This window comes from Tachypleus tridentatus, chromosome 10, assembly GCF_004210375.1.
Source record: "Tachypleus tridentatus isolate NWPU-2018 chromosome 10, ASM421037v1, whole genome shotgun sequence".
Classification (NCBI taxonomy): Eukaryota; Metazoa; Arthropoda; class Merostomata; order Xiphosura; family Limulidae; genus Tachypleus; species Tachypleus tridentatus.
In genome coordinates, this window is record NC_134834.1 from 1,059,298 (window position 1) to 1,073,056 (window position 13,759).

The following is a 13,759-nucleotide window of genomic DNA, read 5'->3' on the forward strand; positions in this document are numbered from 1 at the left end:
GTAAGAATAACAGTCTATCAGACAACGGGTAAGAATAACAGTCTATCAGACAACGGGTAAGAATAACAGTCTATCAGACAACGGGTAAGAATAACAGTCTATCAGATAACAGGTAAGAATAACAGTCTATCAGATAACGGGTAAGAATAACAGTCTATCAGATAACAGGTAAGAATAACAGTCTATCAGACAACGGGTAAGAATAACAGTCTATCAGATAACAGGTAAGAATAACAGTCTATCAGACAACAGGTAAGAATAACAATCTATCAGATAACGGGTAAGAATAACAGTCTATCAGATAACAGGTAAGAATAACAGTCTATCAGATAACAGGTAAGAATAACAGTCTATCAGACAACAGGTAAGAATAACAGTCTATCAGACAACAGGTAAGAATAACAGTCTATCAGACAACGGGTAAGAATAACAGTCTATCAGACAACGGGTAAGAATAACAGTCTATCAGACAACGGGTAAGAATAACAGTCTATCAGACAACGGGTAAGAATAACAGTCTATCAGATAACAGGTAAGAATAACAGTCTATCAGATAACAGGTAAGAATAACAGTCTATCAGACAACGGGTAAGAATAACAGTCTATCAGATAACAGGTAAGAATAACAGTCTATCAGACAACAGGTAAGAATAACAATCTATCAGACAACGGGTAAGAATAACAGTCTATCAGATAACGGGTAAGAATAACAGTCTATCAGATAACGGGTAAGAATAACAGTCTATCAGACAACGGGTAAGAATAACAGTCTATCAGACAACAGGTAAGAATAACAGTCTATCAGACAACGGGTAAGAATAACAGTCTATCAGATAACAGGTAAGAATAACAGTCTATCAGACAACGGGTAAGAATAACAGTCTCTCCGAGTCTAAAAGAGACTTGTTAATAGGTGCTCGCCTAGTGTAAGTGTTCTTATAAAGCTGCTAATAAAACATTGTCAGCATCTGAACAACTGAGAAAAATATTTATCGCTTAGCCTACATGTGTGTGAAAATCCAGAAGGTATATCTGAACAAGAGATAAAGAAATTTGCAGGAGGCACCTATAGCACACATACAGTTTTTTTTAGTCCAACACATAAAAATAAAACTGTTAATTGTGTAAACGTTTACAGTTGTGTTTACCTGTCACAGTTAAATGTGTCTCCATTCTCTTCTGTCCAATCCGGTTCTTAACCAGACAAACGTACGTTCCACCATCACGAACACTTGTCTTCCGAATATAGAGGGAGCCACTTATTTGAATAATGTTTACACTTGTTGTTACGGCAATTAAGTTGGTCCCATCTTTCCTGTACCAACTAATAAATAAATAACTGAATAACTTTTTTTATAATTTAATGTAACACATACTATCGCCTAACTTCATTTTTCTTTTCAAAATATTCATAATGAATATAATTAAGACGTAAAATTATTTGTAGATATTTTACTGTCCACGTTTCTTGCACTTTATGCAAGTTACTTCAATATTCAAAACCTACTGATCTCTCTATATAACTCTAAAGATCGGGCTTCGATACCCGTGGTGAGCACACTAAAGACAACCACTGCGTAGCTTGACGCTTAACAACAAAACAAAGAAACTGTCCAGTTGAAAAGTATTGAATGTATAATAATGTAAAACAACAAGATGGGCTATTTAGGATCAGCCCATTGCGGGTATCGAATCCCGAATTGTATTGTTAGGAAATTTTTGGAAACGTAAAGAGTAAATGTTTCTATCTATTCTACACGCATTTTTCGCTACTCGAAGCACAATAAACAAAAAATTAATTAGAGACATTTTACACAATGCTTGTAAATTAGAGTCTTGAGAACTGTGTATGTTTAAAACGAAGTCAACAGACTTTCTGTTAAAAACGAAAAATTAAATAAGAATGTATCTCTTGAATATAAAGCATATATTCAATTAGAGTGTATGTTTTCATATAGCAAAGCCACAGCAGGCTACCTCCTGAGTCCACCGAGGGGAATCGAACATCTGATTATTTAGCGTTGTAAATCCGTAGAGATACAGCTGCACTAGCGTGGGAATGTTATACTGAAAGTTTCGTATTTAAGATGCTAAACGTTATACTTTAATGTTTTATAAACCTAAACTTTTGTTCTCCTAAGCCTTTGCATAAATAAAACAAATTCATTGAAATATCTTGACCCACTTACCTGTATGTTGGGATGGGATAGGCCTGAGCAGCACATGTTAACTCCACTGGCGTCCCCTGTTGGACACGATATATTGTTCTAGTTTCCGAAAGTCGAGGGACCTGATTGGTCTCTGTGTCTAAGTGCATACATTACAAACAAACAAAAATAAACCTTAATACATTTTCCTCTTATGAGAGTTTCAAACTATTTAGACTAAAAAAAAAAATATTTATATCCGGAAAAAAAATCGCATAAAAATCGTGTCAATGAAAACGATTTGACATGATCCGCGTGCCCCTACTTGTATCTCTGAGCACGTGAATAGGCTTTCATGAATTATATAACTTCCAAGACTTTTCATAACGTGAGGTCTGATTTCTGGATAATGTCTGCTTAAGCTGGGCGAGACGAATTCAGAAATGGACGAAAAATGTTTATTGGAGAAAGTTGCTTAAACTGTTTCAATGTTATGTTTATTGGAGAAGGTTGCTTAAACTGTTTCAATGTTGACACGCAGGATTTACGACTGTCTTACATAGGTTGAAGACAAGTATGTTTGGTGATTTTTGGTGAAGGATTGACTTAAAACATTTTCTTTCTTGTCTATTTCTGGCCGCGGGTTCGAATCCCCGTCGCACCAAATATGCTCGCCCTTTCAGCCGTTGCGGCGTTATAATGTGACGGTCAGTCCTACTATTCGTTGATAAAAGAGTAGCCCAAGAGTTGGCGGTGGATGACGATGATTAGCTGCCTCCCCTGTTGTCTTACTCTGCTAAATTAGGGGTGGCCAGCGCAGATAGCTCTTGAGTAGCTTTGCTCGAATATATATGCAAAAACGGCTCGTTTGGGTTGAGAAAATATTTTACGTAGAAGAGCGAATAACGTTTCGACCTTCTTCGGTCATCGTCAGGTTCACAAAGAAAGAGGTAACTGACCGGAAGCTGACCACATATTTGGAAGGGGTTGTGTAACTGAGTGTCGGAATGTAGAGGGCGGTGTTGTAAATCCGAAGACTTTCCGTTGTGGGGCAAAGACGAATAGTAACTGACCCTACATGTTTCAGTTTACTAAAGTGTCACCCAACATAACGAGTTTCTATGTATGTTTGTTTTCTGAATTTCGCGCAAGGCTACACAAAGGCTATTTGCGCTAGATGTCCTAATTATTTAGCAGTGTAAGACTAAATAGAAGGCAGCTAGTCATCACCACCCACCGACAACTCTTGAGCCACTCTTTTACCAGGGAATAGTGGGATTGAGCGTCACATTATAACCCCCCATAGCTGTAAGGACGAGCATGTTTGGTATGATGGGGATTCGAACCCGTGGCCCTCAGATTACGAGTTGAGCGTCCTCACCTCCTGTCAATGCCGGGTCACGATTCTGTGAGTCATCATCAGAGGTTTGTAATCCAACATCACCAGTTTGTAAGTCATCATCAGAGGTTTGTAATCCAACATCACCAGTTTGTAAGTCATCATCACAGGTTTGTAATCCAACATCACCAGTTTGTAAGTCATCATCACAGGTTTGTAATCCAACATCACCAGTTTGTAAGTCATCATCACAGGTTTGTAATCCAACATCACCAGTTTGTAAGTCATCATCAGAGGTTTGTAATCCAACATCACCAGTTTGTAAGTCATCATCAGAGGTTTGTAAGTCATCATCACAGGTTTGTAAGTCATCATCACAGGCTTGTAATCCAACATCACCAGTTTGTAAGTTATCATCAGAGGTTTGTAATCCAACATCACCAGTTTGTAAGTCATCATCACAGGTTTGTAAGTCATCATCACAGGTTTGTAAGTCATCATCACAGGTTTGTAATCCAACATCACCAGTTTGTAAGTCATCATCAGAGGTTTGTAATCCAACATCACCAGTTTGTAAGTCATCATCAGAGGTTTGTAATCCAACATCACCAGTTTGTAAGTCATCATCAGAGGTTTGTAATCCAACATCACCAGTTTGTGAGTCATCATCACAGGTTTGTAATCCAACATCACCAGTTTGTAAGTCATCATCACAGGTTTGTAATCCAACATCACCAGTTTGTAAGTCATCATCAGAGGTTTGTAATCCAACATCACCAGTTTGTGAGTCATCATCACAGGTTTGTAATCCAACATCACCAGTTTGTAAGTCATCATCACAGGTTTGTAATCCAACATCACCAGTTTGTAAGTCATCATCAGAGGTTTGTAATCCAACATCACCAGTTTGTGAGTCATCATCACAGGTTTGTAATCCAACATCACCAGTTTGTAAGTCATCATCACAGGTTTGTAATCCAACATCACCAGTTTGTAAGTCATCATCACAGGTTTGTAATCCAACATCACCAGTTTGTAAGTCATCATCACAGGTTTGTAATCCAACATCACCAGTTTGTAAGTCATCATCAGAGGTTTGTAATCCAACATCACCAGTTTGTGAGTCATCATCACAGGTTTGTAATCCAACATCACCAGTTTGTAAGTCATCATCACAGGTTTGTAATCCAACATCACCAGTTTGTAAGTCATCATCACAGGTTTGTAATCCAACATCACCAGTTTGTAAGTCATCATCACAGGTTTGTAATCCAACATCACCAGTTTGTAAGTCATCATCAGAGGTTTGTAATCCAACATCACCAGTTTGTGAGTCATCATCACAGGTTTGTAATCCAACATCACCAGTTTGTGAGTCATCATCAGAGGTTTGTAATCCAACATCACCAGTTTGTAAGTCATCATCACAGGTTTGTAATCCAACATCACCAGTTTGTAAGTCATCATCACAGGTTTGTAATCCAACATCACCAGTTTGTGAGTCATCATCACAGGTTTGTAATCCAACATCACCAGTTTGTAAGTCATCATCACAGGTTTGTAAGCAATTTGTAAATGAAATTTCACAACAGTTACTTCCAGAACCAAACTTTTAAAGCCATATAATCTTCGCACAAACATTAGTCAATAAATCAGTTCTTAGTTGTATACCTTCAGTGTAAAGTTTTTAGTTAGAAGTTCTACGTTTGTTTTCTGGTGGTTATGTAGTAAGCTCGAACACTTCTAACACCGAAATTCGAGGTTCGATCACTTCAGTGGGCCAGTTAAACGCCTTTGCGTTTGCACCAAGACAAACATACCTGCTCAATTTTATAGGAGTGTTCTCTTATCTATCTGCTCAGTTTTAAGTCTGAAGGTTTATACTCTAAAACCAGGTAACGATTTGAGCACAGCGCACGGCGCAGTTTTCTGGTTAACAAATTACCAGAAAAACTCATATCTTCTAATAATAACTTACCCAGTCTCTCGGCCTCGCATATCATGTGATTAAGGCGCTCGAATCGTAATCTGAGGGTCGAGGGTTCGAATCCCTGTCACACACTACATGCTCGCCCTTTCAGCCGTGGAGGCGTTATATGTGACGGTCAATCCCACTATTCGTTAGAAAAAGAGTAGCCCAAGAGTTGGCGGCGGGTGTTGATGACCAGCTGCCTTTTCTTTAATCTTACACTACAAATTAGGGACGGCTAGCGCAGATAGCCCTCGTGTAACGTTGTGCGAAATTCAAACCAAACCACTCATAGTCCCTCTGGTGGTGTATTTTTGAATAATATAATGCATTAGGCTAATTAGTAGTCGCTCATTTCGTATAAAAAGTGTAGATTTTGTTATCTTGTCTCTTTTTTCTACGTCGTATTTATTTAAAAACACATACACGTTTGATAGATAACAATATTTTTCTATATAAATTTAGTACAAACACTTGAGTTATGTTTCTGGTTTTTTTTATCATGTCACATAAATGCACACGTTTTTTGTTGATAAACCAACATTTTACTTACCTGTAATTATTAACCTTCCAGAATTTTTGCTTAGCTGTGACTGGCCACTAAGGGTGTGAGAGGTGCGACAGTAATATCTCTTGAAGCCATCTTCGTTTGTAGTGTCGCGAATATGAAGCTCGCCGTGTGAAAGAACACTGTATCGACCTCCTGTGTTTTAGGTGTAAGATAAAACAATAAGAAACAGTCTCGTGATCCTGACGACAGGATGAACTGAACTTAATTTGTGATATTAGGGTTAACATTCTATGTACTAGAACCTCAATGATTTCGTAACACAATTTAGTTCGAAGTTGTCATGGGTACGAGATAGTTTCTTAAAGACATCGTATTGTCATGGAAACAACATATTCAACTCCTTGACGGCATCACGTTATAACGAGTGCGAGTTACTTATGTTTTTTGAAAGCACTGCGTTCTCATGGATACAACGTAATTAATTTCTTATATGTATTTCGTTGTCATAGAAACAATATATTTTTATTTTGAAGACATCGCGTTGTTATGGATACGAAACTTCTTTTTTTTTTTTTTGAAAGTATCACGTTGCCATGACAACGAGATATTTCTATCGTTGAAAGTTCAATACTTTGAACTAAAGCGTATCAAACTTCAAAAAAGAATTCCAAATTAAAAATACCGTGTACAGCTTGGCACCACGATACATTTTACTTACAACAAACAAATAATGTTTATATAAAAGTAGAAGCCTGGAAGTTCTTTAGTTTTTGTTTGCAAGAAAAGTAAAATATCGGGCCTTAAATTTCACAGCTGTTACAGTGTTTTATATACTTTTGCTGTGTTTATTATACGTTCCATACGTTCATCTCCTGAATATAAGTTTCAGCGAATAATTCAGTGCTGGAGTTAGGCATCCAACAGTTTTACGATCTTCAGGCTTACAAGGAATCGGACGAAACGGTGAATTAAGAAGAATAATGACATACACGTTGTTTCGTTTACGTCACGCGCTAGTCATGCAACCAGAGCGCATTCACTGTAGAAATACCAAGACTACGATTGTAAGACATTTTTGTAATGGTTTCCATACTCAAGCAAGATGGCCGTCAATCACTTTACGAAGTATATTATTGTTATTTAGTTAATAACTGTCATCTCGTAAGTTAAAAGAACTATCTTTTCGGATGACTATCAGTATTATAGTTTGAAAACGTATGTGGCATTTATGGTGGTGCTTTGGGACACGAGCTTTCGAGTTTCGAGAGAGACTGAAGTACGGTTTTCGCCACCCTCCCCCGCCACTAAGTTGTGTATGGTATTTATTAAAAATCCGTACTGTTAACTTTAAGGCTGAAGTACGGTTTTCGCCACCCTCCCCCGCCACTAAGTTGTGTATGGTATTTATTAAAAATCCGTACTGTTAACTTTAAGACTGAAGTACGGTTCTCGCCACCCTCCCCCGCCACTAAGTTGTGTATGGTATTTATTAAAAATCCGTACTGTTAACTTTACAGAAGTAATTTGAAAGTTTTCAGAAAACCTATTTTTGTAGTTCGTAGAGTACAGACTAAACGAAAAGAAAAGCTAAGGATTTTGTTCAGATTTAATATTTATAGGATTAAATTCACGAGCCACAGCTATGTTAAATATATTCCATCTCGGAGAGCGCGACTGAACATGTTTCTAACCACTGAGGAATTTGTAATGTTGGAACAGAATTCGAGAAATGTAATTACGTGTCCTAAAATAACATTTAGGGCCTCGAAGTTAATTAAATCAGTAATAGTTGACTCAGTAAGATAATTAGAAGGAAATTATCTCGTGTATACATGTCCCATCTCTTTATCTGTTTAACATCTGTTTCTATGATTATATGCGAATATGGCATCTACATCTTTGTTCGTTTGTGTATCTGTTTCTGTCTGTTTATAAGTCTATTGGTTTTATTATCTGTCTATTTTTATGTATGTATTTCTTTCTATTTATCTATATGTTTCGGTCTACATATCTGTTTCACTCTCTATCTACCCATCCACTTGCCTCTTTATCTGAATGTCTTACTATCTATTTGTTTGTCTATATATATAAATATCCATCTGTCTATTCATTCATTTATTTTTCTTTGTCTGCCTGCATTTCAACTTATTAATTTGTCTTCCTGTCTGTCTGACAGAATTCCTTGTTTCTCCCAAGTGTATAAGACTGAAACATTCTCTGTACAATCACGGGACTCACCTAAACAAACTCGTAATGTATCAAAAACCTAAGAGAAAAACAACACCCAACAGCTGTTTCCATGGAGTTTGTGTTCTCAGACGAGGACTGGTCAAATCTCCAAGTTAATGCGGCTACTCATTTGACTGAACAAATAAAAATCAAACTAATGCCACATAAACTGTTTGTGAAACCCACATCTGTAAGTCAAAATTTAATCTTCTTGTGAAAGCTGCTTTTAACTAAATACTCTTCGCAGTACAATACAGTGTAGGCTTTTCAATGTTTTATTCTCTCGAGATAAGAACTCAGTGGAATAATTTCAAATTACACTTCGCGGTAAGTACTTCCTAAGACGACACTATTACGTATAGTGCTGAGTGTTGAGTTTCCTGCTTAGTTTCCGACATCAACTGACAGTTAAGTTATATAGAAGCACTACCAACAGATAAATAGTTAAGATTGAGAGACACACAGATAAACAGATTTAAGATTATCTAATCTACTTTCTAACATTTTACGTTGTTAATTCCAAATGTTTAAGACAGAGAATTACTGTTACTTAGTTTTCATCTACTTCTTCTGGTTACTTCATAAAATCATTCACGTGGCTGTAATATAACAATCATTTTATAGAGACGATAACATAACTTTCCAAGCTCACCGTTTGCCACATTGGAAACAATAGTAACACCATCATCTCTTTCCCATGTCGTCACTATGACGTAGTCTCTGATGTAACTTGGAACGTAGCATCTGAGGACAGCGGTGTTACCTTTTGTAACAAACTCATCATAAACCTGAACCTCGTAATCCTGAAGTACAACTGAAAGTTAAAATCAAACAATACAATATTCAAACTTACTTTAAGTAGAATAGCCTACAGCTTATTACAATATTCTTACGTTGTTCAAAACAACAATACAAAACTCACACTTTAAGTAGAATAGTCTACAGCTTATTACAATATTCTTACGTTGTTCAAAACAACAATACAATACTTACACTTACTTCAAGTAGAATAGTATACTCTACAGTTTATTACAATATTCTTACATTTTTCAAAACAACAATACAAAACTCACACTTTAACTAGAATAGTCTACAGTTTATTACAATATTCTTACGTTGTTCAAAACAACAATACAATACTCACACTTTAAGTAGAATAGTCTACAGCTTATTACAATATTCTTACGTTGTTCAAAACAACAATACAATACTCACACTTACTTCAAGTAGAATAGTATAGTCTACAGCTTATTACAATATTCTTACGTTGTTCAAAACAACAATACAATACTCACACTTACTTCAAGTAGAATAGTATAGTCTACAGCTTATTACAATATTCTTACGTTGTTCAAAACAACAATACAATACTCACACTTTAACTAGAATAGTCTACAGCTTATTACAATATTCTTACGTTGTTCAAAACAACAATACAATACTCACATTTTAACTAGAATAGTCTACAGCTTATTACAATATTCTTACGTTGTTCAAAACAACAATACAATACTCACACTTTAACTAGAATAGTCTACAGCTTATTACAATATTCTTACGTTGTTCAAAACAACAATACAATACTCACACTTTAACTAGAATAGTCTACAGCTTATTACAATATTCTTACGTTGTTCAAAACAACAATACAATACTCACACTTTAACTAGAATAGTCTACAGCTTATTACAATATTCTTACGTTGTTCAAAACAACAATACAATACTCACACTTTAACTAGAATAGTCTACAGCTTATTACAATATTCTTACGTTGTTCAAAACAACAATACAATACTCACACTTACTTCAAGTAGAATAGTATAGTCTACAGTTTATTACAATATTCTTACGTTGCTCAAAACAACAATACAATACTCACACTTACTTCAAGTAGAATAGTATAGTCTACAGTTTATTACAATATTCTTACGTTGTTCAAAACAACAATACAATATTCACACTTACTTCAAGTAGAATAGTATAGTCTACAGCTTATTACAACATTCTTACGTTGTTCAAAACAACAATACAATACTCACACTTTAACTAGAATAGTCTACAGCTTATTACAATATTCTTACGTTGTTCAAAACAACAATACAATACTCACACTTTAACTAGAATAGTCTACAGCTTATTACAATATTCTTACGTTGTTCAAAACAACAATACAATACTCACACTTTAAGTAGAATAGTCTACAGCTTATTACAATATTCTTACGTTGTTCAAAACAACAATACAATACTCACACTTTAAGTAGAATAGTCTACAGCTTATTACAATATTCTTACGTTGTTCAAAACAACAATACAATACTCACACTTTAACTAGAATAGTCTACAGCTTATTACAATATTCTTACGTTGTTCAAAACAACAATACAATACTCACACTTTAACTAGAATAGTCTACAGCTTATTACAATATTCTTACGTTGTTCAAAACAACAATACAATACTCACACTTTAACTAGAATAGTCTACAGCTTATTACAATATTCTTACGTTGTTAAAAACAACAATACAATACTCACACTTTAACTAGAATAGTCTACAGCTTATTACAATATTCTTACGTTGTTCAAAACAACAATACAATACTCACACTTTAAGTAGAATAGTCTACAGCTTATTACAATATTCTTACGTTGTTCAAAACAACAATACAATACTCACACTTTAACTAGAATAGTCTACAGCTTATTACAATATTCTTACGTTGTTCAAAACAACAATAGAATACTCAAACTTACTTTAAATAGAATAGTATAGTCTACAGTTTATTACAATATTCTTACGTTGTTCAAAACAACAATACAATACTCACACTTACTTGAAGTACAATAGTACAGTCTACAGTTTATTACAATATTCTTACGTTGTTCAAAACAACAATACAATACTCACACTTACTTGAAGTAGAATAGTATAGTCTACAGTTTATTACAATATTCTTACGTTGTTCAAAACAACAATACAATATTCACACTTACTTCAAGTAGAATAGTATAGTCTACAGTTTATTACAATATTCTTACGTTGTTCAAAACAACAATACAATATCCACACTTACTTCAAGTAGAATAGTATAGTCTACAGTTTATTACAATATTCTTACGTTGTTCAAAACAACAATATCATACTCACACTTACTTCAAGTAGAATAGTATAGTCTACAGTTTATTACAATATTCTTATGTCGTTCAAAACAACAATACAATACTCACACTTACTTCAAGTAGAATAGTATAGTCTACAGTTTATTACAATATTCTTACGTTGTTCAAAACAACAATACAATACTCACACTTACTTCAAGTACAATAGTATAGTCTACAGTTTATTACAATATTCTTACGTTGTTCAAAACAACAATACAATACTCACACTTTAAGTAGAATAGTCTACAGTTTATTACAACATTCTTACGTTGTTCAAAACAACAATACAATACTCACACTTTAAGTAGAATAGTATAGTCTACAGTTTATTACAATATTCTTACGTTGTTCAAAACAACAGTACAATACTCACACTTACTTCAAGTAGAATAGTATAGTCTACAGTCTATTACAATAATCTTACGTTGTTCAAAACAACAATACAATATTCACACTTACTTCAAAGAGAATAGTATAGTCTACAGTTTATTACAATATTCTTACGTTGTTCAAAACAACAATACAATACTCACACTTACTTCAAGTACAATAGTATAGTCTACAGTTTATTACAATATTCCTACGTTGTTCAAAACAACAATACAATACTCACACTTATTTCAAGTAGAATAGTATAGTCTACAGATTATTACAACATTCTTACGTTGTTCAAAACAACAATATAATACTCACACTTACTTCAAGTACAATAGTATAGTCTACAGTTTATTACAATATTCTTACGTTGTTCAAAACAACAATATAATACTCACACTTACTTCAAGTAGAATAGTATAGTCTACAGTTTATTACAATATTCTTACGTTGTTCAAAACAACAATACAATACTCACACTTTAAGTAGAATAGTATAGTCTACAGTTTATTACAATATTCTTACGTTGTTTAAAACAACAGTACAATACTCACACTTACTTCAAGTAGAATAGTATAGTCTACAGTCTATTACAATATTCTTACGTTGTTCAAAACAACAATACAATATTCACACTTACTTCAAAGAGAATAGTATAGTCTACAGTTTATTACAATATTCTTACGTTGTTCAAAACAACAATACAATACTCACACTTACTTCAAGTACAATAGTATAGTCTACAGTTTATTACAATATTCTTACGTTGTTCAAAACAACAATACAATACTCACACTTATTTCAAGTAGAATAGTATAGTCTACAGATTATTACAACATTCTTACGTTGTTCAAAACAACAATATAATACTCACACTTACTTCAAGTACAATAGTATAGTCTACAGTTTATTAGAATATTCTTACGTTGTTCAAAACAACAATATAATACTCACACTTACTTCAAGTAGAATAGTATAGTCTACAGTTTATTACAATATTCTTACGTTGTTCAAAACAACAATACAATACTCACACTTACTTGAAGTACAATAGTATAGTCTACAGCTTATTACAACATTCTTACGTTGTTCAAAACAACAATACAATATTCACACTTACTTCAAGTAGAATAGTTTAGTCTACAGTTTATTACAATATTCTTACGTTGTTCTGAACGTTGTTTTATATAAATAATTTATTCGTTTGTTTGTTGAATTAAACGCACAGCTATTGGAGAGCTATCTGCGCTAGCCCACCATTGAGAATGAAACTTGAGAATTAGGGATAACTAGCGCAGTTTGCCCTCGAGTAGCTGTGCGTTTAATTCAACAAACAAACGCATAAATTATTTATATAAAATGCAATTAAAGAATTCAAACCTGTTGATGGAAAGATAATAGATCTCTATTTTCTCTTTATAAAATTGTGATGTTAAATGTCAACTAGATTATTTAACGTGAATTATTGTCCACTGTAGTCAGTTTGGTGATTTAAAAACAACAACATTAATATTTGTTTGTTTGTAATTATGAATAAAACTATAGAATGGTTTATCTGGGCTACCCTTTTCACGGGTATCAGTGTGATAATTCTTGTGGTTTACACATGTGTTACTGCGAGATAACAAGGAAAGAATCCTTGAAATACATTTTTGATCATATAAACTGTTCACCAGTTTTCTATATACTCCTGAAAATCGATGCATCAAAGTCCAACGTATTCATAAGCGGAACACAAAAAAGTGGACTTTATATTTGAAACATGATATCTTATGTTATTGTTCTTTGTTATTAGCAACTACACAGGTTGAAAAAAACGAATATCTTTGAGTTATCTGTTGTAATAACGTTTATTAAAAACAAAACAAAAAGACTAGTGTTTATTAATTCATACCCTAATTTACCATCGTAGCTCCAAATTGTATCCTCAAGACGGCTGGTATGGGTGTGTATTTTCTCGTATAGCAAAGCCACATCGGGCTATCTACTGAGTTCACGGAGGGGAATTGAACCCCTGATTTTAG

At 34.1% G+C, this 13,759-nt stretch overlaps 1 protein-coding gene across 1 annotated transcript in view; it reads right to left on the reverse strand.

Annotated features, from left to right (window-relative positions):
* Positions 1-13,759, reverse strand: part of LOC143227920 (cell adhesion molecule Dscam1-like) — a 159,748-nt gene that overhangs the window by 99,556 nt on the left and 46,433 nt on the right. Inside the window, exons 3-6 of the mRNA XM_076459275.1 lie at positions 8,848-9,009; positions 6,009-6,158; positions 2,190-2,307; positions 1,149-1,324 (exon numbers count right to left, since the gene is read on the reverse strand). Of these exons, the coding sequence (XP_076315390.1) occupies positions 1,149-1,324; positions 2,190-2,307; positions 6,009-6,158; positions 8,848-9,009 (606 nt within the window). The remainder of the gene's footprint in view (positions 1-1,148; positions 1,325-2,189; positions 2,308-6,008; positions 6,159-8,847; positions 9,010-13,759) is intronic.